Source organism: Cebidichthys violaceus, unplaced genomic scaffold (genome assembly GCF_023349555.1).
Source record: "Cebidichthys violaceus isolate CVI_PGR_0920_01 unplaced genomic scaffold, fCebVio1.0.p SCAF_16, whole genome shotgun sequence".
Lineage (NCBI taxonomy): Eukaryota > Metazoa > Chordata > Actinopteri > Perciformes > Stichaeidae > Cebidichthys > Cebidichthys violaceus.
In genome coordinates, this window is record NW_027176329.1 from 2589430 (window position 1) to 2612935 (window position 23506).

At 45.9% G+C, this 23506-nt stretch overlaps 1 protein-coding gene across 2 annotated transcripts; it reads right to left on the reverse strand.

Moving 5' to 3' along the window:
- Positions 1-832: 832 nt before the first annotated feature.
- LOC137872500 (AP-2 complex subunit alpha-2-like) lies at positions 833-15275 on the reverse strand. Of its 2 annotated transcripts, XM_068710729.1 has the most exons (23): positions 15066-15275; positions 13542-13610; positions 12203-12345; positions 11918-12111; positions 11406-11535; positions 10819-10920; positions 10619-10727; positions 10085-10235; positions 9645-9813; positions 9138-9275; positions 8865-9047; positions 8401-8498; positions 7942-8173; positions 6559-6729; positions 6167-6256; positions 5283-5416; positions 4539-4621; positions 4251-4341; positions 3980-4102; positions 3744-3860; positions 3393-3462; positions 2729-2863; positions 833-2611 (listed from the first exon to the last, which is right to left on the reverse strand). In XM_068710729.1, exons 1-23 carry the CDS (start codon positions 15130-15132, stop codon positions 2534-2536), a joined length of 2877 nt encoding a protein of 958 aa, XP_068566830.1. In that variant the 5' UTR covers positions 15133-15275; the 3' UTR covers positions 833-2533. The 2 variants fall into 2 exon arrangements, with proteins under 2 accessions (XP_068566830.1, XP_068566831.1); XM_068710730.1 differs by lacking the exon at positions 6167-6256.
- Positions 15276-23506: the final 8231 nt, after the last annotated feature.

Sequence of the window (23506 nt, forward strand, 5' to 3'; positions counted from 1 at the left end):
TGAGCCACGGAAACCAGCTGTAAACACAACTCTGACCTATCACCTCGTAGAAATGTGTTAGCCAACAGTAGCTTAGCTGCTAATTCTGAGCAACGTTAGCATTTTAACTGGAGTCGTGTTTCCAGCAACCGGGCAGCAGCTCGGACATTAAACCGTTTTCATGGTAGTGTGTCCACAACAGGCCAGGAAGTACATCAGTGCTGAGTATCAGCTGGTCATTTTACAGCTGCACTGTGTTGTACTTTAAGAGATATGACGTTTCAACCTCTTGAAATTCATAAATATTGCAGTGTTGCATTGAGCAACACAGCGTGACACTGGGATAGTTGGTCTTCTTGAACACTCCTTGGCCTGACACAAGTAAGCGGATCGTATCAAAGCGTCCAAAAGGACCAGAGTCCACTGATCTTTAAATGATTATTATATCATACAAGACATGACCTGGACATGGGCCCATTATCAAAACATGCTAACATCGCAGTAAAGCTTCTTTTTGGGTCCAGATTAAAGTACCCTTACTCGTATTCTATCTATTCTTACTTATTTTCTTCACAATGTTTTGAACAAAAGCTCTTTTAACATTTTGGAACAGACCCTTATTTGCTTTTCTTGCTGAGAGTTCGATAAGAAGATCAATATCGCTCTAGATATAGTGAATATGAAGCTACAACCAGGAGTCGCTTAGCTTAGCTTAGCATTAAGCTAAGCATTAAGCTAGTGCAGCTCAATCCAGCCGCTGCTTGTCGTTTGCACACTGCTACAGAGGCGTTGTTGTTAATTGCCTTTGAACTGAGCCGGTCTTCATGTCAAGCATCAAACACGCAATGAAGGATTATGATAAAAGCACATTTTATAAAACAGAAAATACACCATACGTTATTGAAATGTAGAAATTCTAACAGTTTGGCAGTGTTCTGTGAATAAATGCATTTAGGTGAAAGTATATATATATATATATATATATATATATATGAAATATTACTCTTTACTATTTGAAGGTTGGTTCTGTTCACAGGCACTGCGTGGAGCTGAGTAGATATTGTGGACCCGTCTCCACAGCTTTGCGTCAGCCCTGGAGAACGGTCTGGTGTCACCTCTCATCCTTCTACCGGAGAACAAACACACTCCGGCTGGTTCGCACTTCGTCACACCGATCACAGTCGTCTTTGGCGGCACTGAGCGCAGGAGGCAGCAACGTCGCCCTCACAAACAGAAAGCGCAGATAGCGGAGAGGGGAGGAAAATCGGACTTCTATATTCTGGAAACGGAACCAGACATTCATATCCGTTTGCTACCTAGTGTTCCGTGTTGATTTTCATTCCCGTTTTATCGGAGTGCCTGAATTCTACGTGTAAACTTTGTGCACAGTGTAGCTCCAAAAAAATGCCACCAGCAAAAATTGTAGCATCCAAAGAGAATTTTTTTTTTTTTTTTTTGCTAAAAAAAAATACCACAATGCAAAGCTGAGCTTTTTCTCCTGAGATGACAGACGTGTAAAATTAGTGAAATATTTGAGAATTCTTACACTGAAGCAAAGACGACCTCGTCAAAATCTATCTGTACGGAAGCCCCGAGAGGACAGTGAGGGAAAAAAAAAAAAAGAATTGTGGTGATCGATTTTTCCAAGTCTGATCTGAAATAGTTCTCTGTAATCCTTTTTAAGTTCCTGTTTTCCTCCAGGTGAGCGTTAATGTCTCCATGCACTCTCAACAAAAAGGTACATTTATTGTGTGTTCGCAAGTTACGCAAAATAAAACTCACCTGGAAGGAAAACAATGCTTTTAGTCCTGTGAGGTAGTGGTGCACTTCTGCCTCATGTGACCAAAATAGGAATTACAAAAACGGACACTTCACCTGTTCCACAGCTGAATCAGAAATAATGAAGGAACTTATGAAGATTATCTTGGCCAAAACGGTATTTTTCTTAGAAAATGGATCCCAGGAACTTCTAACTCCCTAAATTCGTTTTTCCCTCTCTGGGCTTCTGTAGTTCTACTTACGTGATACATTTTTTTTTTTTTAAACTATCAAGTGCAAAATGGCCGAGAAGTAGAGGAAAGCTTCCCAAGCACTTAAGCACCAGAAAGTGTCATTGGAAGGCTGCCGGAACAACGGAGTTCATTGTTGAGCTTTACAATGCTACTGAGAGTTTCAACTAACTCAATCTCATTAATGCGTCCAAAGCAACTCTTCAAAGTGTCTGGATGAGAGAGGCAGTACCCGAGCAATAAAAACACAATATTTCAAAAAGCTGTTCAGAAGTGTGGAGCCGCGGAACACTGCGGAGGAGCATCCGGAGCCTCTTTCCCCGTCCGCAACATCTCGGCTAAGGTGCTCAGTGTGAGTACATAAAGGCAGGTTTAAAGCAGTGACGTATTAGTAAAGCTATGTGCGAAAAATACAGTTCACTTCATTTACATGTGGAGTTAGTCAAATACAAAAAAAAAAAAGAAAAAGAATTTACACTGTACAATACATCAATTCTATTTAAGGAGAGTAAAAGGTGTAGAAATACTGGAGCTGTGTGTTGAGTCTAAAACTGGTCAGAGAGCAGATCACACAGTCGCTGAGACACAGACTCCCTGCTGGTCCGGAGGGTGAGACGGTACATCTGAATAGGACACACACACACACACACACACACACACACACACACACAAGCTATATGAAGGTTCAATACAAGGATGAGTCTGTGTGTGTGTGTGTGTGTGTGTGTGCGTCTCTTTACCTGTGCTTGTGTGTTGGGCTCCAGTCTGAGCAGGCAGCCCACCTGAGTGCTCTTAGTGTGAATGACTCCGGCTCCGACGAAGTTGGCAGGATTGGGATCCACCCCATCCAGCAGAGCTACACCAAAACCTAAGATCTGCGAGACGCGTTACAGAAGAGACAATATGATGATGATTGTATGGAGACAAAACCGCAGATTGATGAGGGGAACGATCATAGACCAAGTCTCAACGCACCACGGTCATTTCAATACCTCAACTTCACCAAGTTAAGGCTTAAAGTTGCCGACTGAATGCTGAATTTGTTCTTTTAGTGCACGCACAGTTGACAAAGACCATCGCCCACCAACTATCAAAGGGACGGTCACCATCTGTTCATGTTGACAAGTTAGTAAGTTATAGAAAACTAGAGCATTCATTCTATTGCTACATGTTTCTCTCATGGGAACTAAATACATTCAAGACCATCTGTGAGTTACTTAGACGTCCCACTTTGTTTAAAAAAAAACTACAGTAGTGTAGTGCAAAATAACCACAAAAACAGTCCAAAACAGCTTCACCATTTTTGAGAAAATTCAGCATTATAAACCATCAAATCCTTCATGCAGATCTTCTCAGTGGATGGCTGACGCTGAGCAGTTACCCTTAAAGAAGTGAGTGTTTTACCTTGGCATTGGTAACATCCGTGTCCATTGGGTGTCTGGCTTTGAAGATGGTCTGAACCTCCTGCTGAGGACTGAGGACACAGAGGAGAGACTCACTTATCTGCAGCAGGACAGGAACAATAGAACGATAGCCTACTTACAATAGAAGTGACCTATCTGAACCTCGTAGCTAAGGTTACAGCTCAGCCGAGGAGGCCGGGTGAACCGTCCCTTTAAGAACCGACCTGCTGATAGCAGCAGCCACTGCTGACATAACTAACTAAAGACCATTCAGCCATAAAACGCTAAATACTTGTGTTTTATACGTTCAGATCGCTGTCGATCCAACGATATTGATTAAAGTGAGCCTTACACCCCGAGCTGTTTCCAGCGTTGGAAGAAGTCTTGGGACGTCATCTCCGTGGTCTGAAAAAACTTGTTCAGCATCACGGGGAGTTTCACGGCAATGTTCTGAAGAGCTCCGCCGTATCTGTTCTCACACATACGCACACGCACACACACACACACACACACACACACAGTCAGAAATTAGCATGTGGAACTAAACTAAAAGGACGTGAAGAATAAAGAACGAATCCAGACACCGACCTGAACTGGATTTCGAGGACCGGTGCATCTGTGAAATCCGACACGCACTCGATGTTGAGGATCTGCTGGAGCTGAGCCCCGCCGTCTACCGTGGGGTCGACCGCCTTGGCGTGGACATTCAGCTGTGGAGACGACGGGTCAAGGACTCTACAGATACATAAAGGACACTAGCATACGTCTGGGTTGTTACGTAAACCGCAGGGCTTTCCTGTGGGCTGGAAAGGGACAGTCAAGCCTGTGACAGGAAAGCTACCAAGCAGCGGTCAGGATATGAGTCTTGAGGGTGTCGCTACTGGTGACCGATGAGGAGAAGCTGAGGAACTGGGTGGAGGTCTTGTTGCCGAAGAACACGTACATGCGACCTGTGAGACGACAGCAGGTAAACTGTGTTGGAGTTCGTCCTTTAAGTAACAACATCTGACCAGCATCCACGGCATTTAAAGTGATGCAAACAACGCTAGACTTTCAGAAGCATCCTTAACGACTGATGAGGTCTGATGAGACCGAGATATAGAACTCAAGCACATCGGAGACGAATACTAATAGTAAAGCTGCTCACCCAGGTTCTGCCTGTACTCGGACTTCAGTCCAATCTGCAACAGCTGGTTCTCAAAGATAACGCCGTTGTTCTTACAAACGAACCTGGAATTCACAAGCAGAAGAACTCTTTGAGAATTTGCTGTGGTGCTGATGTGGATTTTTTTTAGGTGTCTGAAATAGGTTTTGCTGCTGCCCCGGTCCACAGCATTGCTTTGCTCCGGTGTGCTGGTCCTCCCGTCTGTTTCTCCATACTGGAAGGGGGGGGGCACGCCGACTGTCATCGACTGTAGATAATACACTGCTTATGGATAAACATCTCAATCGACCTTCACTTCAAAACACCTGAACTATCCCTTTAAGCCTACGTTACAAACTGGGGAAATGGAGTGTTTACCAGGCAAAAGGTGGGTCTAATACAGCGGTACCCAACTTATGGCCTGTGGGCCAGGTAGGGGGCCGGGCTGACCAGGTAGGGGGCCGGGCTGACCGCAGATCATTTTCTAACACACTATGAAAATAAATTGATTTACGATGACAATTTTTTCCCCCCACCCTATTAAAACATTTGTGTGAAATTGTCATAATTAGCGTATGGATTCTCGAAGCCAAAAACATGTCCAGGATAAAGCCGGGATTTTTGAAGTGTCTCTTGTGTGTCATCCAACTGTCCCAGTATTACTTCGTGGAATGTGGATTACTCTACCGTACGTGAAAACCGCGCTTTCTGCCGATTTCATCGGCTAAGCTCACAGTACGGTCCCACCTGGAAAAGTTCTCCTCAGACACGTCTGCGGATGCAGGGGCGGAGCTGTCGGACAACACGTCCACCAGCAGGCTGGCTCCCGCTGAAGGGCTGGAGTTTAGATTCAGCAGGTCTGTGAAGGGGTGGGCGGAACCCTGGGAGAGAAACGTCAAGAAATATCCACATCGTTTTTATATAAAGCTCGAACATTGAAGTCAAACTCAAGCTTGAAATCACTTTCTGTGTAATAAAACATGCACTATAATGACACTACAGCCATTGTGTGTTGGGGCATGTCCCCGTGTGGTTGGTTGACTGAGAGATGACGCTGTCAGTGACGCGCTGCCAGCTTCTGTGAGGCGCTATTGGCTGAAGAACGTCATCATGTATGGTGATTGTCTAACGGTTCTGAAACCGAGAAAAGAGAACCTGCGGTGTGAACGGAACCGTGGAGCGGGAGAATCGTTTCACCGCTCATGTTGATATAACCCAGCCTGCCGAAGTCATCGGCGAGTGATCGGCAGAACACTCGTGTCCCACGTTATGGAGGTGAGAAGGTGTGTTGGTGATGGCTAGAAGAATATCAAAACCCTCTGGTAGTCCTGTGACTTCAGCCCACTGTGGCTTTAAAATTGATTTTACGTTTGACTTTGATGCAGTGTAGCGCGTGGGGATTTTAAAGAAAGTGAAATAAGATTTGTCAAAACCTTATCATTGCAAGCAAACGAAACCCAAACCTCTTCAGCGCTGGTTTGTGTAAATAAGAACAAAGTAAGTGGAAGGAACACGGATGACTAATGTAATGTGGGTTGTATAAGAGACAAAAACAGCTGCCTGCCACTCCAGTGATAATGAATAATCATGTAACGGATCATACGATGCGTCTTTTCTAGCTATCGGTGTACCATGGTCCCAGCAGAGAGCATGGTGGGACTAGAAGAGGCAGGGCGGGGCCTGTTGGTAGGGAGAAGGTCTGCCATCAGTGAAGGAGAGAACTGATGGAGAAAGAAAAGAAGAGAAAAGGAACGAGAACAAGGACAGAGGGGGGAAGGAAGCAGAGAAGACAAGTAAAAAGGTGAAGAACAAGGAAACGCTAAAAGAGCATGACTTTCAGAATACCGTTAGTGTGATGCAGACTTGTTTTAGGGATGAAGTCCTTAAACGTGCTCATTTGTATGAGAAACTGGTGACATTTCTTTACTTGTTAGGAATGAACGGTTTTCCTGGGTGGGTTTTACTACTACTACTACTACTACTACTACTTTAGCTACTTCTACAGCTCCACTGCGGGGTTCACCTTGTTGGTGCCTTCGGTGCTCTCGCTGAGCTCGGCGTTGCCGTTGCCATTGACATTCCACCGGGCGTCGTCGATGTCGGGCACGTTGCCCGGGCCCTTCTTCCTCTTCAGCTTCGCCAGGATCGACGACTCTCTCTCTGGGAACGGAGGCATCTCTTCTAAGACCGTGGCCTGAGAGAAAGAGAGAGAGAGAGAGAGAGAGAGAGAATACTGTAAAGCCTTAAACCTGTGCAACACAAACAGCAAACAGCAATGCTGATCTCAAGTGTGACTTACAAGTTTTTATAACTTATTAAAACCCTACAGTACATCACAGTGCATCCCGCATTAGAGATAGGCAGGGCGTGAATGTTTTGTTAACAACACCGTTGATGCTGTAAGCAACGTGTCACGTGACCACGTCTGAGGAATGTTTACGGCTGTTCCAAATGGCTGCACTCAGAGGGAGGAAAAGCATGCGGGAGGAGGGGGGACGGGACGGGACGGGACGGGGACGGGACAGGACGCGAGAATGTCTCAAATGTCCTGGAGGGCGTTTGCGGGTTTCAGACACCTCGGGTCGGAGCATAGCTACGCTTTTTTGGTGCGTTTGTAAAGGACTGCCAGGTAAATGTAAAGAAACCAATGAACCAACTGACTGCACGAGATGTCACAGGTACAAACACAAAGAAGAAGAATACATAATATACAATGTTGGTAAAAAATAAATAATAGACCCCCGTGGTCAAGACCAGCTGAGGCCGTTTCCAGGGATCGGCCCTTAAAATCCCGACCGGAGCCCCCTTAGCAAACAGGATGAGACTCATGCCGACTCGGCTAAATGTGTCCCTGCTGGCGGTCATCAAACTTCCCAGACTTGCAGAGACTTTGACCTGCATTTTAACCAACTTTACTGTGACCGATTGTGTGTTTGTGTCTCGACTTCACAGAAAATAAATGAACCAGAGCCACATGCTGCTCTAATGAACTGTTAATTACTGCTGACGCGATCGCTCACGCAACCATTGTAATCGGCTGATCTTGTTTAAACTGGACGCGGCGCATCTTGTCCTCACTCATTAAATGCATTGCCTTTTACTGTGTGATGGAGCGCCTCTGCCGTTTCTCCCTGAAGGTTTACATTTTACAATCTTTGTATTGATTTCAGACGGCAGATTTATTCTATCTAGCAGGTTGCAGTAAAAGGTGCGCGTGTGAGTTAATGTGGGTATATGTCGGGAAGCTTAAAAGTACGTGTAAGTCATGGAATAATGAAGAATGACACAGAACAACCAGGTGGCTGAAGTAGCAGAAGCAAAACCAAATGGTTTTTTTTCTGTCAAGCTGACAGTGTGTGTGCGAGAGGGTCAAGCGAGGTCAGTATGTCATTTAGGAGTCACTAACCAGTATGTCGGTGCTGGCGATGCAGCTGAGCCTCAGGTACTCGATGGCTCTCTGCTGAAGCTCCACGTCGGCGTTGCGCAGCTGGCTGTCTGAGCGCAGGACGTCTTGGATCGTGGCCTTCACTTCTGGAAACAAGTTGATGAACTTGATGTAGGCCGACAGCAGCAGCGCCCGAGTTGGCACGGAGCACAGGTGGAACTTGGAGTGGAGGAGGTCGAACTGGACCAGCGGGCTGAAGGAGGAGAAGACGACACGAAGCGGTGAAACCTCCGGACGTTCAAGCTTCAGCTCCGGTCACAAAATAAAGTCATTATTGATAAAACTTGGATAAAAAAAACATCTGCATGGCAGCTAGTGAGAACATTGTTGGGTTTCTTTTTTGTAGATTGGAAGAACCAACCTCATATATTGAAATTAGATTTTCAAAAGCGTGGCTTGATCTTTGTGGATGCCGTTTACCTGGAGCGCGAGTCACCGGCTATAAGGTTGCCAAACTCTCCCAGGATGTAACCCCCCACCTTGACCAGGTTCTCGTGGCAGGCGGGAGCCTGCAGCGCCTACGAGGGTTCACAAAGCACGACTACGTTAGGAATGTACACGGCTACCTACTGCCTGCGTGCTTTCACAACGGACCAGGTGGTCACCAGCCAGCCAACAAGGTGGAGCTCACATCGTGCAGCAACAAGGACACAATCCCTCACTGGTTCCCCACTGTGAAGGCAGTGCTATTAGTGTTATTGGGCTAAAGGGTCTCTTTTGATTGCCACAGGTAAAACCTGACCTTAGTCATTATTACTCTTTAAAAAAAACAAATAAAAATCAGTGTAGTACATGGTGAACATTTGGTGCGAGGCAGGCGAACATTCGTAAAGCGATTTGCTGCAACGCTCCGCATTAAGACAAAGACTTCAATAAATCGTCACCTCAAAGACGGTCTTGGCCGCGTAGCCTTGGACGTCGTCTCGGTTTATGACGATCTGGATGACGCGGTACCACACCTCTTCGCTGACGTAGTCGCCGGCCATGCGGATGAGGTTGAGAATGGTATCCACGTACCAGGTGTAGTCCACGGCGTACTTCTCCGCCAGGATCGCCACCTTGAGCACCTGAGGGAGAAAAAGCAACCGGCTGAGGGTGGGAGCCGCACACAGAGGGGGGGGGGGGGGATGGTGAACAGGCCTGCGCCAGTGACCCACTATCTCCTCTCTGATCGAGTAGTCGGCGTTCTCCAGGTAGCTCAGCATCTCTGCCACGATCTGCTTGGCGTTGCTGCGGTCGCACATGGCATAGAGCAGATCCACGGCCCGCTGGCGGACGCTCACGTCTCGCTCCGTCTGTGTGGGAAACAAACACCAACGGAACGCATGACAAACGTCTCTGGCAGATTTGATCAGCTGTGGCTACTTAAATTCCACTGCGGCCGATCGATTTGACCGAATTGCTGAATTAAATCCAGGCTGTAAATTGCAAAATTGGGGTAAATTATGCCTTTAAGTATCCCAAGATTGAAATGAACAGAATCTTTTGACCGTTCAGAAACACTTTTGTGTGGAATGAGGGTGAGCCGGCGGTGCCGTGGACGCACACACAGTTCCGCTAATAACACGTCTACGGTACCAATGATACATCTGTGTAAAAGATAAAAGATAAAAGAAAACAACATCATCTCCACATTAAGCTACCAGAGCTGCAGGAGGACTCACCTTCAGAGCGTTGATCACAGTGTCTATGTGCGTCTTCACTGCCTCGTGAGAGAACTCGGAGCTGGCCAGCGTGCACATGCTCTCCAAAGCCAAGTAACGGAGGTTGGTCTCCCTGTGCTGCAGAAACTGGCCCAGCTGGTTGCAGGCTCGTACCAACAGGGTGGGCTCGCTGCAACGGACGAGACACAACGAGTAGCTGCAGGGTCCGAATGCCAACACACATTTCAACTTCTTATAAAAACTAAAAAACACACCCAACGCTGCGCGACACCGGAATGTGAACTAATGGCGGCTAGGTTTGATGAGCGGTTCATAAAGCTTAAGTGGTTTTTAACGTTACGTGAAAACTGACATCAAACGCGACGCGTCGGAGGCAACCACGGTTAGCGTAGAGCCTATCTAGTGACCCAATGGGGAAATCCTCGGCGGACGTGGCCAACCTGTCGTAGTGGATGATGAGGGCGATGGCTTCGAACAGAACGGCGTTCTTTGCGTTGGAGTGCTGGACCTTCTTGGACTTGGGTGGCTCCTGGGCTTTGTTGAGGATGGTCTCCAGACACTCCGTCAGACGGCTCCGCAGCGCCGCATCCTCTGCAGAGACAAAGATTACCTTCTGAACAACCTCGTAGCTTTGACTCTCACCGCATAATAACGACCGCAAACTCTGAGCATGAGGGCGTCATTTTTTTTTATAAAATAACAACGAATGGAATCACTCTATGTAATGTCATATTACAAAGAGAGACAAATGACCATGTTGCTGGTTTTCTGCTGGATGTCTCACTAAACTCAGGCGTTGTTTTTATCACCTCATTATTCAAAATAATTAGATAAACTGATATATTATCTCAAAGCTTTTTTTTTTTCTCTTCCATTTGACTCTGGTGCCATCTAGTGTCAAAGACCACCTCCTGCAACTGTACTCTATGCAGACGGAAATGACAACCACCACACAGGACCGCACTGTACCATACCGGGGGGAGTGTAGCACTGCAGCAGGCGCAGCAGTTTGACGGACAGCCACGGCGCCGCAACAAAGTAGTACGTGTAGTCCTGGAGGTCGATGGACGCCGAAGTCACGATCTGGACCGGCAAGAAGAACGCGACACATCAGCGCACCGCTGACCTCAGTGAGATGAAGGTTATTTTTGTGAAGTGACAGGGAGACACCCACCCTGCTGAGCCGGGCCACCGCCAGCGCGATGGATGTTTTGAAGTCCTCGGGACTCTTCTGGGCTAGAGTGGTAATGAGGCTGGCGGCCGCAGTCACCACTCCCTGACAACAGACAGACACACCTCACACATCAACTACAGACCAACCGACACATTGCTGCATCACCCTGTGTTTCAGGTTCACAGAGTGTCGCACAAAAACAAAGACGCTGCGTCCCAAATCTATACTACTTCTATACAGCACGTACTGCGTACTATTCGTCACAGGGTACTGCTTTAGCAGCTAGTACACTTGAATTTAATACGAACAGGAAATGATGCGTTTCTCCAGCTGTGAGCGACTCTACTTCCTTTGTACATTTCATTGTGGGACAATAGTGTGCATCCACAGCACACTCAGAAAACATATTTAGTATGCACACTGTCTGCTTTGAGCATACTTTATCCTGTCACATCTCTAGAATGAACACCGCTCATGCATTCGTGCCAAACCACCATTGTCCGGTTGCAGGTCATTGGCATCCCCTAGACGCACTGATCAGCAGGACGAGGGAAAAGCAAACCCGCATGTTGTATTTATAGCCTCACCAGGTGCTGATCGTTGAGCAGATGGACCACTCGTGCCGTCCATTCACCCATGGGGACCAGGTCAGGGGACGTCCTGTTGAGCCGCAGCAGACACAGTGCCGCGCTCTGCTTCACGCTGTCCATTGTGTCCCTGAGGGAGGGGAGCACAACACGACTTCATTCATCCTAATCCACCACGAATGGTCGAGGTCAGAATTTCAAAACTAAAAGTTATAATCCTTAAGATTTCAGTCCTGTAATGTTAATCTCATCAACAGTCCGGACGAGTCGAAAGTGTTTTAAATAGCGAGCACCGAGCATAGAGCCGGATAAAGGAGACTTGGATTATGCTGCACGAGTTGTGTGAGAGATTCATTTGATAGAGGTATGCTGTTGTTAAACGCGGCTCTCATTTCCTGCAATTCATCTAGACTTTTCTCCGCTCTTCAACCCCCGTTCAGCGTGGATGCGCGTCGTCTCAAGAGACGTCGCATCGGCCGAAACGTCGACGCAGTAAACGTTCATGTACAAACCCCGCCACCAAGATGCTGGGGATCTGAGAAGCAAACGCCTCGGCCATCTCTCTGCTGCCCACGTTGGCGATGCAGTGCAGGGCCAGGTTCATGAAGGTCGGGTTGCGGCTGTTCAGGTCGTTCTTGAGGCCGTTGTTGATGAGACGGATCAGGTCGCTGTTCGAGTTCACCAGCACCGAGATGAACAGGTAACCCTAGCAAAGCAGGACATGGATTCAAAGCGCAGTTCCGCCATACACGGGAGATACAACATATACGTCCGGATGAAGGCGGGGACTAACTTACAATTTGTTTCTCCGTGTACTTGTTGGAGCTGAGGAGGTTGACGGCCTCCATGTGTCCGAAGTCGATGTCATGGCCCAGAAGGAAGATAAAGAGCAGCTTGCAGACATACTTCTTTTTACTGTAGCCGTCTAGAGCCTTGTCTCCTGTACGCACAACACACGCACACGCACACACACACACACACACACACACACACAAATAAGGATTATGAACGTCTACATGAAGTTAAAAACGCAGGGATCACAATGGTCTGACATTGCCATATCAGTCCAATGGGCATTCAGTCTTCTCACACCAAACCAGTGAGTAATGGAAGAAAAGAAGAAACTTTTAAATCATTTTTATGGTCAAATAATCAATTTGAATCCATCCATCCATGATCCATGATTGGTGATTGACAAAAGTTGTACGCCTAATATTTTTTGGGCTCATTCATGACTGACTCAAGGACTTCTTGTCATTGCGATGATTCACACTTTTTTGAAAAAAGCGTATCTTATTGGCAACATATTATATAGTAAACGTCAGTATGCTTCAAAGTGAGGGCTCGATGGATCCTCGAACAATGTCTGGCTCCTCCTCCCTCCGTAGCTTTCCAGCGCTGGATTAGGTTTGGCCTTTTAAGGAGCACATAGGAAGAACAACCACTGCTAAAGATACTGGGTCAAACCAGGGCGTAACACAGGAGGGGTCGCATAGAGAACCAGAGCCAGAATGAGTGGGCACCGTGAGGCAGAGGAGGCAGCTTCATTCCGGAGCACACTAATTATAGGCAGCGTGGAACAGGTGGCGTGAGAAACAACACCAACACAGCATGAAGGCAGACACAGCGACAGCCATTAAAAAAAACAAAAAAAACAACAACTATGAAGCAAGTGAAAAGGGGCGAAGCAGCGACACGGTGTGAGGTCCGGAGGATCCATCTCAACGATGCGTTTGATGTTGACGTATAGACAGGAGTGCAACGTTCTTGTCACATTGTGAACTGAATTAAGTGTAAATATAGAAGTTGTCATGAACACTGTTGTGCTCATCTGACAGAGGTCATAAAATACAGTGTTATAAGACAACAATGGGACAGCTGATGCAGCTGTGACGCGCATCACATTTAGTAGACGTCGCTTTAAAACGACATCTTTATTTGTTAAATGCCGGTTGCTTCGTGTCCGCTCTTCCTCGTCACACATATTCCGATGGGAGGGGCTGAGAGGAGGCAAGGAAAGAAATCGAGGATGTGCAAACTAGGAAATGAGAAAGGCCTTCGGTCACAAGGAGAACCAGTGGCCAGAACATGCCATACACTGTAATTCAGCTCGTTGTGTCAGAATTGTTCACCTACCTTTGAATTTGGAACGGATATTGGCCAGTTCTTTGTTTATCCTCTTAACCTCTGCCTCTTTACTTTTACCTGCAAACAGATGAAGACATTTGGCGGGGTTACGTAGTGCTGCGACCATTTCAACACGACACTTCTTCCTTGTTTTCGCCGCTTTGCTTCTTTTTTGTCGAGCTGAGGGAAATAAGCTGTACTTGCTGTTTTCGTTTGGTTGGCGAACAAAAACGACATCATCCCTGCAGCCCTCTATAAAGAACAGTGGAGCCCCATGTAAACAGACGTATTAGCTACACTCAGGGGCCACTTTATTAGGTACACCTTTATAGTGCCCCCCCCCCAATTTCCTCTGAGAACAGCCTGCATTCTTGGTGTCATGGATTCAACAAGATGCTAAAACATTACTTAGAGAGTGTGGTCCATGCTGACATGGTAGCATCACACAGTTTGCACCAAAGCACAGTGCATGCAGTCACTGAAGAAAAAACTAAATTCTGCACCCCGCAATTATGAGATCAGCATCTCATTACGGTGAATTTTGTTTCTCATAATAAAAAAAACTCTCATTACTAGGAGATCCGTATGAGAATATCGAATTAGATTAAGTCCTCTCCATCTGTAGTATCAGATGACTTCTCACATTGTCCCTAAATTAGTAGTAATAGTATTATCGCTGTTATAAAGCCATATAATTCCAAGCTCTATTTGGAATCACTATGTTTACTCCCCCCCCCCCCCCCCCCCCCCCCTAATAACAACATTATACATCATGATTATGGGATGTTTAAATGAACTTGTCAGAGTGCAATGTGCTTGGATACAGTCTGTGAATAACTTCTATAATGCTTGATAAACACGTTTTGAGAAGGGAAATGTTGGGCAACGTATTTGGCAACAGTTCCGCCCTCTGGAAATACACTTGAAATGTGTGATATTTGTATGCGACTTTTAACTGACAGACAGTTCGTTTGAGCGCGTGCTGGGCGGGTTTTGAGTCCACTTTAGGGCAGAAAACCTGGGACAAAAAAACCCCAACATGTCAAACACACCACAGCCGCTCATCATTAAAACATGATGCACGTCCTCTTGACGCTAACGCCACCTGAAATAGTCCTCACAAGGACGAAACTGTCAGTTTACAAAAAACACAATATGTGAATTGTGTGAACGGCTTTTCGCAGGAACCGGTTTGTAAACTACAAACTTGAAACGCTCACTTCCAAAATACAAACGGCCGTTTGGACGTTATCTCCGGGTTAGCCGTGCCGTCCACGCCCTTCGACGTGACGTTAGCAACTGGAAGCTAGCGGCTAACGTTGATTAGCTCGCGTAGGGCTAGCCCCGGCTGAGTGGTCGTCTAAGACCGCTTTGGTAAATTAAAGTTGCCATCGCGGCTAACGGGCGAAGGGACAGGCTTTTCTGACGCGTTCTGGAAGCCGCCGGGGTCGCGTCGCTAGTCAACGCCGCACCAGCTAGCTTGTCACGAGCCCGACCGAGAGCTGTCTGCGAAGGTGATAAACAAAAACTTACAGTTCCTGATGTCAGAGATGAACACGGCCAGGCCACGCATTCCATCGCCTTTAGAAACCGCAGGCATCTTGTCCACTCCCTGTTAATGGGACGCGTTCTCTTTTATAGTTGACACAGTCTAGCTATGGAGAGTAACTTTTGTTTCAAAGTTTGCTAAGGCAGCTCGTAAAGCGCTGTGTCCAACAGGGAGCCCCGATATGTGACGGAGACAGGAACCAGACAGGCTGCGGCCGCGTTCCGTACATCGTGCTTACACCTAACTACTACACCCTAAAGGAGGGCCGCGTTCCGTACATGTGGTGTTTGTCAACCACGATAAAAGCAGAATTGGAGGGTGCGATGGAAATATAAGCGAATGGCAACTGAGTACATTTGAAGAATTTTTAAATATAAATTATTGATAATCTGTAATGAAGATTACATTTGATGTGTGAATGGACATAGCAGTTGTCTTTTGGTAATTCCCTGAGCGTTTCTGAGAGCCTTGTACACTTGTGCTATGATGAACTCACTTGAGACCCTCCTTGAAAGCCTCAACAGCAAAATTTGGGTGGGCAAAAATATTTAAAAGAATTTCTCATTTGCAATCGTCGTTAAAACTGCATTGTTTTAAAATCGTATTGTGTCCAGCAGCATCCATAATTCAAATAGCAAAACATTAATTATCAAATATGGAAACAGAAAAATATTGTTAAGGCAGATCATTTGGATTTCCCTACAAAATCATTTAACAGATTAAGAAAACAGCAAAGCAATATTGACAAAGAATAGTTAACTAAACACAAAATAACATTAAATGGACTTATTAAGTATAAATAAATGTAAGGCAGTCACAGTTGACCCAGGGCCAATCACATGAACAAACAGCAGTGGAGGAAGTATTCAGGTCTTCTATTTCAGTAAAGGTAGCAACGCCCCACCGCACAGTCACTCTGCCGCAAGTAACAGCCCCTCACTCACAAATCAAAATGTTAATGTGTTCGCCCCCATATAAGAAGGGTTCGCCCTGGTTTTATTTTGAAAGTCAGGACAGGAAGCGGTGGTTTCTATTTGCGCAGTGTTTCCACCATTACTGGATTGTTGTCATGTTTTCAAATGGGTACATGTGTTTGTTGGGCAAAGTGTCTCATAACAGAACAGATCTATTGAACACTGACAGCCAAACCGGCTAGATATTTAATATCTAGTATGTCCTAATACATAGTATATCAAATACAGTTTGCCACAAATACCAGGATGTACTGCGTCTGGTCGCATTTTGCAGTACACAAACAACTGGTGATGTCTGAGACGCCATATTTAATTCTGAGGAGAAAACACTGACTGGACAGATTGTTCTGTGGTCCTGTGGGTCTAACTTCAAAGGAGTCTGATCCAGATATCTCAATCCAGCTCCAAGTCTTTGACCCAACCACTGCTTCAGCAATAGATTCCAATTCAGCGTATTGATCGTCTCTCCATTGTTTGCAGTTTTGTCTTTGTCATCGCCTCAACACATGCTATTGTTGGCATTTAGATATTGACAACTTTGCTTCGATTAATTTGTGTTCCTGATAACGCAACAGTGTTCCTTTGACTTTCCTTTGCTCTTCCCCCTGAACTTATGATGAGCCGTGACAAATGACTTTAGAAGGCATTACGTAGTTAAGATGATTGATTGATGTGTTGATTGATCCAGTTATTGACCTGGTGCACACCCAGAGGCCAAAACGCCTTGAAGTACAGAAATACACGAGCAGATCATTTCACTGGAACCCATTGAAGACCCAAACATACAAGTCATCACAAACTCATTGGGAATATTTAATTAGACTGTATGTCTTTAGAGAAAACCTTTAATATTTGAATTCCCAGATGAAACACAGTGCAAAGTCATCAAACTGCCAGAAATGTTGGGGGTGACCGTGGCTAAGTGGAGAGCAGGGCCGCCTTTCAATCAGAGGGTCGGCGGTTCGATCCGGCTTCTGCTCTACTAGTCTCATGTCAGTGTGTCCTTGAGCGAGACACTTAATCCCAAAAATTGCTCCTGTGGCTGCGTCTACGGTGTGTAGATAGATACTGAATTGTAAGTCGCTTTGGATAAATGCGTCTGCTAAATTAATGTATTGTAATGCTGTTGGAGGAAAGTAGATGATGCAAAACCCACAATGTGAACAAGACTCATGAGACATTCTGTTTCTGTATTAGCCGGGGATAGAGTTACAATTTATTTTGGACGTTAACACCGCAGGCGAGAAGAAGAAAAACAAATGGACAGGCAGGCATCAGATGTTGTGTGAACACACTCCTCTCCTGTCATTCCACATGTTTGGATCTCCATCCTCAGGACATCCAGCCTCCTCTGGTCCGTCTCTCCATCCTCCAGGACATCCAGCCCCCTCTGATTCCGTCTCTCCATCCTCCAGGACATCCATCCTCCTCTGGTCCGTCTCTCCATCCTCAGGACATCCAGCCTCCTCTGGTCCGTCTCTCCATCCTCCAGGACATCCATCCTCCTCTGGTCCGTCTCTCCATCCTCAGGACATCCAGCCCCCTCTGGTCCGTCTCTCCATCCTCCAGGACATCCATCCTCCTCTGGTCCGCCTCTCCATCCTCAGGACATCCAGCCTCCTCTGGTCCGTCTCTCCATCCTCCAGGACATCCATCCTCCTCTGGTCCGTCTCTCCATCCTCAGGACATCCAGCCCCCTCTGGTCCGTCTCTCCATCCTCCAGGACATCCAGCCTCCTCTGCTCCATCTCTCCATCCTCCAGGACATCCAGCCTCCTCTGCTCCATCTCTCCATCCTCCAGGACATCCAGCCCCCTCTGCTCCATCTCTCCATCCTCCAGGACATCCAGCCTCCTCTGGTCCATCTCTCCATCCTCCAGGACATCCAGCCTCCTCTGGTCCATCTCTCCATCCTCCAGGACATCCAGCCTCCTCTGCTCCATCTCTCCATCCTCCAGGACATCCAGCCTCCTCTGGTCCGTCTCTCCATCCTCCAGGACATCCAGCCTCCTCTGCTCCGTCTCTCCATCCTCCAGGACATCCAGCCTCCTCTGCTCCGTCTCTCCATCCTCCAGGACATCCAGCCTCCTCTGCTCCGTCTCTCCATCCTCCAGGACATCCAGCCTCCTCTGCTCCATCTCTCCATCCTCCAGGACATCCAGCCTCCTCTGGTCCGTCTCTCCATCCTCCAGGACATCCAGCCTCCTCTGGTCCGTCTCTCCATCCTCCAGGACATCCAGCCTCTTCTGGTCCGTCTCTCCACAGTTCTTAGTGAAGAGAAGGTTGTGTGGCTCAGGCTCCCGCTGTTTTGCGACACCTGGAAGCTGCTTGACGCCCTCTATCCATCTTTTTTATTTATTTTCACATTCTGTGTACCGTTTTCTCATATTGATTGTCTTTATTGTAATTTTTTTTGTCCCTCAGTTCTATCTGAGGTTTCTTCCAATTTTGTTGTTATCTTCTGGGAGGGACGAAAAGGACACAGGGTGTCATATGCAGATGGCAAAGCCCCCTAAGATAAATTTAGGATTTGTGATATTGGGCTATATAAATGAAATTGACTTGACTTGTTCACAGACATCCCCTCCAGTAACTCCATGCACTTTCTCTTCATACACTCTGTTCCCTCCCTCCTGTCTGGCACTCTTCCATCCTCACACTTTCATCGACAGAATCTGAAGTAGACATCATGTGCTCGATGTTGTTCTTGTCCTTCCTCAGTGAGCGTGAGGCGCTTTCTCGCCCCCACTCACTCACACACTCTGTATGTTGCTTCAGGGACTGACTTCAAACCAATCAGGACAGCACGGTGCGATAAACCCCAGCGAGGCTAAACAAAGCAGGAACACGCACACTTCATACACATCTACAAAGTAAGCATCCTCCTCAGATGGTACACAAACACCTTGGGTCATACCTCAGCTGTGACTTTTCACTTTTTTGTATTTTGACCTTTAACTACAGTATTCCCCTCGTTCAATCAATGTAATGCTTCCAGGCTCCAGAGCCCGCTCCCAAAGGTCATGCCTCCAGCCTCTGCAACATGTAAATGCGAGATGACTTAAGAGTTGACCGAATGACTGAGAGCACGTTGGCAGTAATTCACAGTACATAACTTCCCTCTGGAAAAGATTATTAAAACCTTGCAGAGGCCAGCACTGAAGTGCAGATGAATGGTGATGCGTTCACTTACTGACAAACGAATTGAAGAACATTAGAGCGGTTTTCAGTGCGTAACACTGAAAATGTTCAGAAACACACTGAAAACAATCTAATCTAATAATCTAATCTATAATAATGCATCATATTTTTTATATTTCATGAGCACATTTTGTACGTAAAATTAAAGTGATTAGTAAATATTCCTGGCAAATAAATGTAGTGGAGTACAAAATACAATCTTTTATTTGGAAACTCCAGTTTGGGACCATAGCTGAACTGCATGAATGTGCAATTTAGCAGCGCCTAGTGGTGGAGAAGGGCAACTACATCTAAAGTTAATACAAGGAATACCTTTTAGCAACCTTTCTAGCCTTTCTTCTTTTCTCTTAAAAGATCAATTTAAATCTGAAAAATCTAGAAGGTAATCATGCCTTATGTAGTAGTACGTCAGTCTTTATGAGAAAGATTCTTGCAGTCAAACATTGAAATATATTTGAATACAGTAAACGGGGAAGTAAGCCAGAGGGAAAACAAGAAAACAATGTATTATAAATAACATTACATACTTGGAACACACAATTAGCTGAACCAAAATGGCAGCGAGTAAGAACGAGGTAATCAGGGCTTAACCTGTGATTCTATCAGCTATGGTTATACATTTTGGTCCCCACCACCCTGGTATTTTGCTGTCCCATCATGCATTGAGCAAGAGACAGGATGCACCCCGGGTAGGTCACCAGCCTAGGTCACCTGCAGTGAGGGCGCAGCTGATCTCTTGCTATAAGTACGGTATGCATCCGGCTCTGACTGCAACTCCGGTTGTCTAAATGTTTCAGCGCAGCAGAATGAAACAGAGCAACAAATTGGACATTGTAAAATACCTGCCACAACCACAAAGGGCCTGGGCTCTCTAATTGTGTAAACAGAGAGCAGATCGCTTGTCATTAAGCTGCACCGATGGTCAGATTTACCTCTCAGAAAAAGAAAAAAAACAACCTCCTGACTGCAGATAACTTGTTACGAGAGTGAACAAACCTGCGTCAGAGGGTTGCTGAGGGTCATATCCGGCTGTAAATGTGTTTAAATGCACCAGGTCTCGTATGGAGGCCTCCTAGAGACAGGCTACAGCAATTAAAGAACCAGATGGAGACTTCCCGTCTCTTGCTGTAATTACAATTACTCATCATATAGATGGATAACCGCGTGGGCAAAGCGGGCATGTGCCAGGGACCTGGATTGAAGTTGGGGGGGGGGGGGGGGGGGGTCCTTGGCCTTAGAAGAAAGGCCAAGGACCCCTTTCATCAACATCTGAGAAGGAAGTGTGGGGATTAAGTGTAGAGGACTTTGAGATGATCGCCACTCCACGGCCGACCAACCAAACTGGCCCTGAGAAGAGAGGGAGAAGAGCCGAGATGGGAGCTAAGCTAACCTAGCTATAGGACCTGAGGCTACTCCACTACCCAGCATGCTCCTGGCTGTCTGACGCCCCGCCGCAGGAAAATAAGATGGATAGAAGCAGCGGGAGGTCGGTGACTGTTGAGAGCAGGACTCCGGTGGGACGGGAGGAGCTGGACTCTGTGTTCACGTCATGGTGTCAGAGTTGACGGACAATGTTTTTTTCATCATGTTGAATTTTGAATGTGAAGATGTCGGCCATATTATCGGCCCAGAGGAGAGGTTTTTTGTTGTTGCTGCTGTTTACATTCCTTATGACGCAAATTTAAAAATGTTAAAAAGCACTATACAGGAATGCACTACTGTTTTTTGTTTTGTTTGTCATGTGTTTGTTACGTTACAAATGGGCTACAACTGAATTTCGTTGCCCATCCCTGTGTTGCATAATGACAATTAATGATCCTTGAATCCTTGAACCCTTGAACCCTTGAAGCAGGGGTCCAAGCACCCAACTCAACAGAAGGCGGATCATCTCAGGGCAGGAGGAGGAGGCCACAGCTGAAAAATTGCATCTATAATGCATACATATATTGTGCAGGGATATTTATTTAATAGTTCCCCTCTACAAAGAGCCAGTGGGATTGTAGGAGGACTAGTGTTCGGCATGATGACATTCAGGAGTCTCGCTTGGCCACGCCTTTTTAAAGACAGATCACCACAGGGGTATTTAGACATATCATATATCATATTGTCAAACAAAACATTAAAATATGTTAAACTTGCATTAATCCCAGCTCTTATTTCAGGCATCTAAAAAAAAAAAAAAAAAAAACGGTGAAAAAAAGCCCCATTGACTTTGATGCTAGAGGATCCGGAGGTGCAAAAATGCTGAGTCATTTCAGACTTTTAGGACTCATTCCTGCAGTACTCTATCCAAGAAGTAGGTCTGTGTGGCCACGTCCTCAGTGTGACTCATGTGTCACACCCAATACTGCTGGGAACAGTTCTTACTCGTCTCTTCAACGCCCTGTTGTGGTTTCCATTAGAAATACAGTTCATAGGCAGGTCTGACGTATGAAGACAGTGAACGCTGTTCAGGGACAATATCTGATTCACTCATTAGTCCGGCGTTGTTGTTTTTTTTTCCTCATTAATTTCACCCCTAATGTGGCTCCCGATGGTGAGAGCTCGTAAACGTGTTGGTTGCACGTAATAGCAACATCGTTAACACATATTTAGGAGTCACCCACTAAAGCTGTTACCTTGGTAACAGTAAGTACAAAAAAAACAACTACAGATGTGCTGACCGCAATTGTTTTATATCAGATTGAGATTTTCTTCCTACAAACCTTCATTGACATCAAGGCTCCGGACTAACTTTTTTTTTTACCAACGTCCCGAAAGCGTCCCAAAAGACCATTTTGAATTTCTAAATGTTATCCTTTTATTTTGTTACTGTCATCTATATCAGTTAATTGTATTAAAACACGATTTAAATCATTAGGAAATACGTATTTTTATTTAAATACTTGCTTTAATTTTTGTTTTAATCGAGGCATTAGTAGTACTATTGAAGTATTATAAGCTGCTTAGAGCTAGTGTAAAGAAGTTTAACAGGTCATAATTCCCTCTCCAATACCTATTTTATATTGCCGTGAAAACATCTCCTTTAAACTCTATCTATTATACACGCTAACGTTAAAATGAACCTTTGCTCAATACTCATCTCACTGAGTAGCTCTAAGCAGTCACTGTGAATACGAATCACATTATCATAAGTGATATCAGAAATGTCTGATGAAGTTAGTTGTTGAAAATGATTTATGGATGTTCCTCCACGGCTGCGTTCCAAAGTAAAGCTATGATGCGATGGCGGCACACGTGTGTAAACACGTGGAAATACGAGGCGGATCGGTCGCCGGTTATGGCCGATCAGCTGAAAACCGTCCGGCTTAGATCGCTGCATCTCGAGAGAGAACTTATTGAGTGAAGCGACGACACAGTTTCCACCAGTATGGATATGAGCATGGTGACAAAAAGCACTTCCTTTTTTAAGGAATTGACCAGCATTGAATGTACAACCACACTCAACAATCCTCGATGTTGCCTACAACTTTGCAAAGCTTTACATGTAAGTGAAATGCAACTAAGTGACAATGTCCAAGCAAGGTTTGGTCTCTCGTGACGACACCCATTGAGTTGCGGACTGCAGTTGTGAAGCCTTAAGTTTGGCATTTTGGCCGCCGCCATCTTGGTTCTTTGCAACGGAAGTGACCATATTTGGACTGTTGTGGAGTGGCGCACTGGTAGAGTAGCCGTGTCTGCCTTTGGTAGTGGTAGCGACCTGTCAATCACAGTAAGCCCCGCCCTAAATCATCCCCTGCTTTATGGTCTGTTTGACTCTAAATGGACCATAATGTACTAAATGAACATCATGCTGTATTGAAGAAGACTGGAAACTAGAGATTGAGACCATAAACTCATGTTTACAATGTTTACTGAGGGAATAAATCAAGAGAGAAGTAGAGTCATTTTAGACTAGACTTCTATACAACCAGAAGAGTCGCCCCCTGATGGACACTAGAGAGAATGCAAGTTTAAGACACTTACGCATTGGCTTCACTTTTCAGACCCAGAGGTTGCCACCTGTGGTGTGTGTGTGTGCGTGTGTTTGTGTTTGTGTATGTGTGTGTGTGTGTGTGTGTGTGTCAGGCCATGTGATGGGTCCGCCCTGAAGTCAACACTGACCTGTACTAATCTCCCTCCTGCTGAAATAAATTGCTGCTCCCTCCCCTCCACTACAGTCTCATAAACACCACAGCATTTTGCTCCGTGATACAGTACGGCTGGAAACTCACACTGGAGTTGATCTGGAACGCCTTCTACTGCCGACAA

Coding starts and splice junctions, on each gene's coding strand:
- LOC137872500 (XM_068710729.1), bottom strand. CDS start 15,132: ATGCCTGCGGTTTCTAAAGGCGATGGAATGCGTGGCCTGGCCGTGTTC. Junction 6,257..6,558: donor GCACCGAAGGCACCAACAAG/GTGAACCCCGCA, acceptor TTTCTCCATCAG/TTCTCTCCTTCACTGATGGC. Junction 3,861..3,979: donor GTCCTCGAAATCCAGTTCAG/GTCGGTGTCTGG, acceptor GTGTGAGAACAG/ATACGGCGGAGCTCTTCAGA.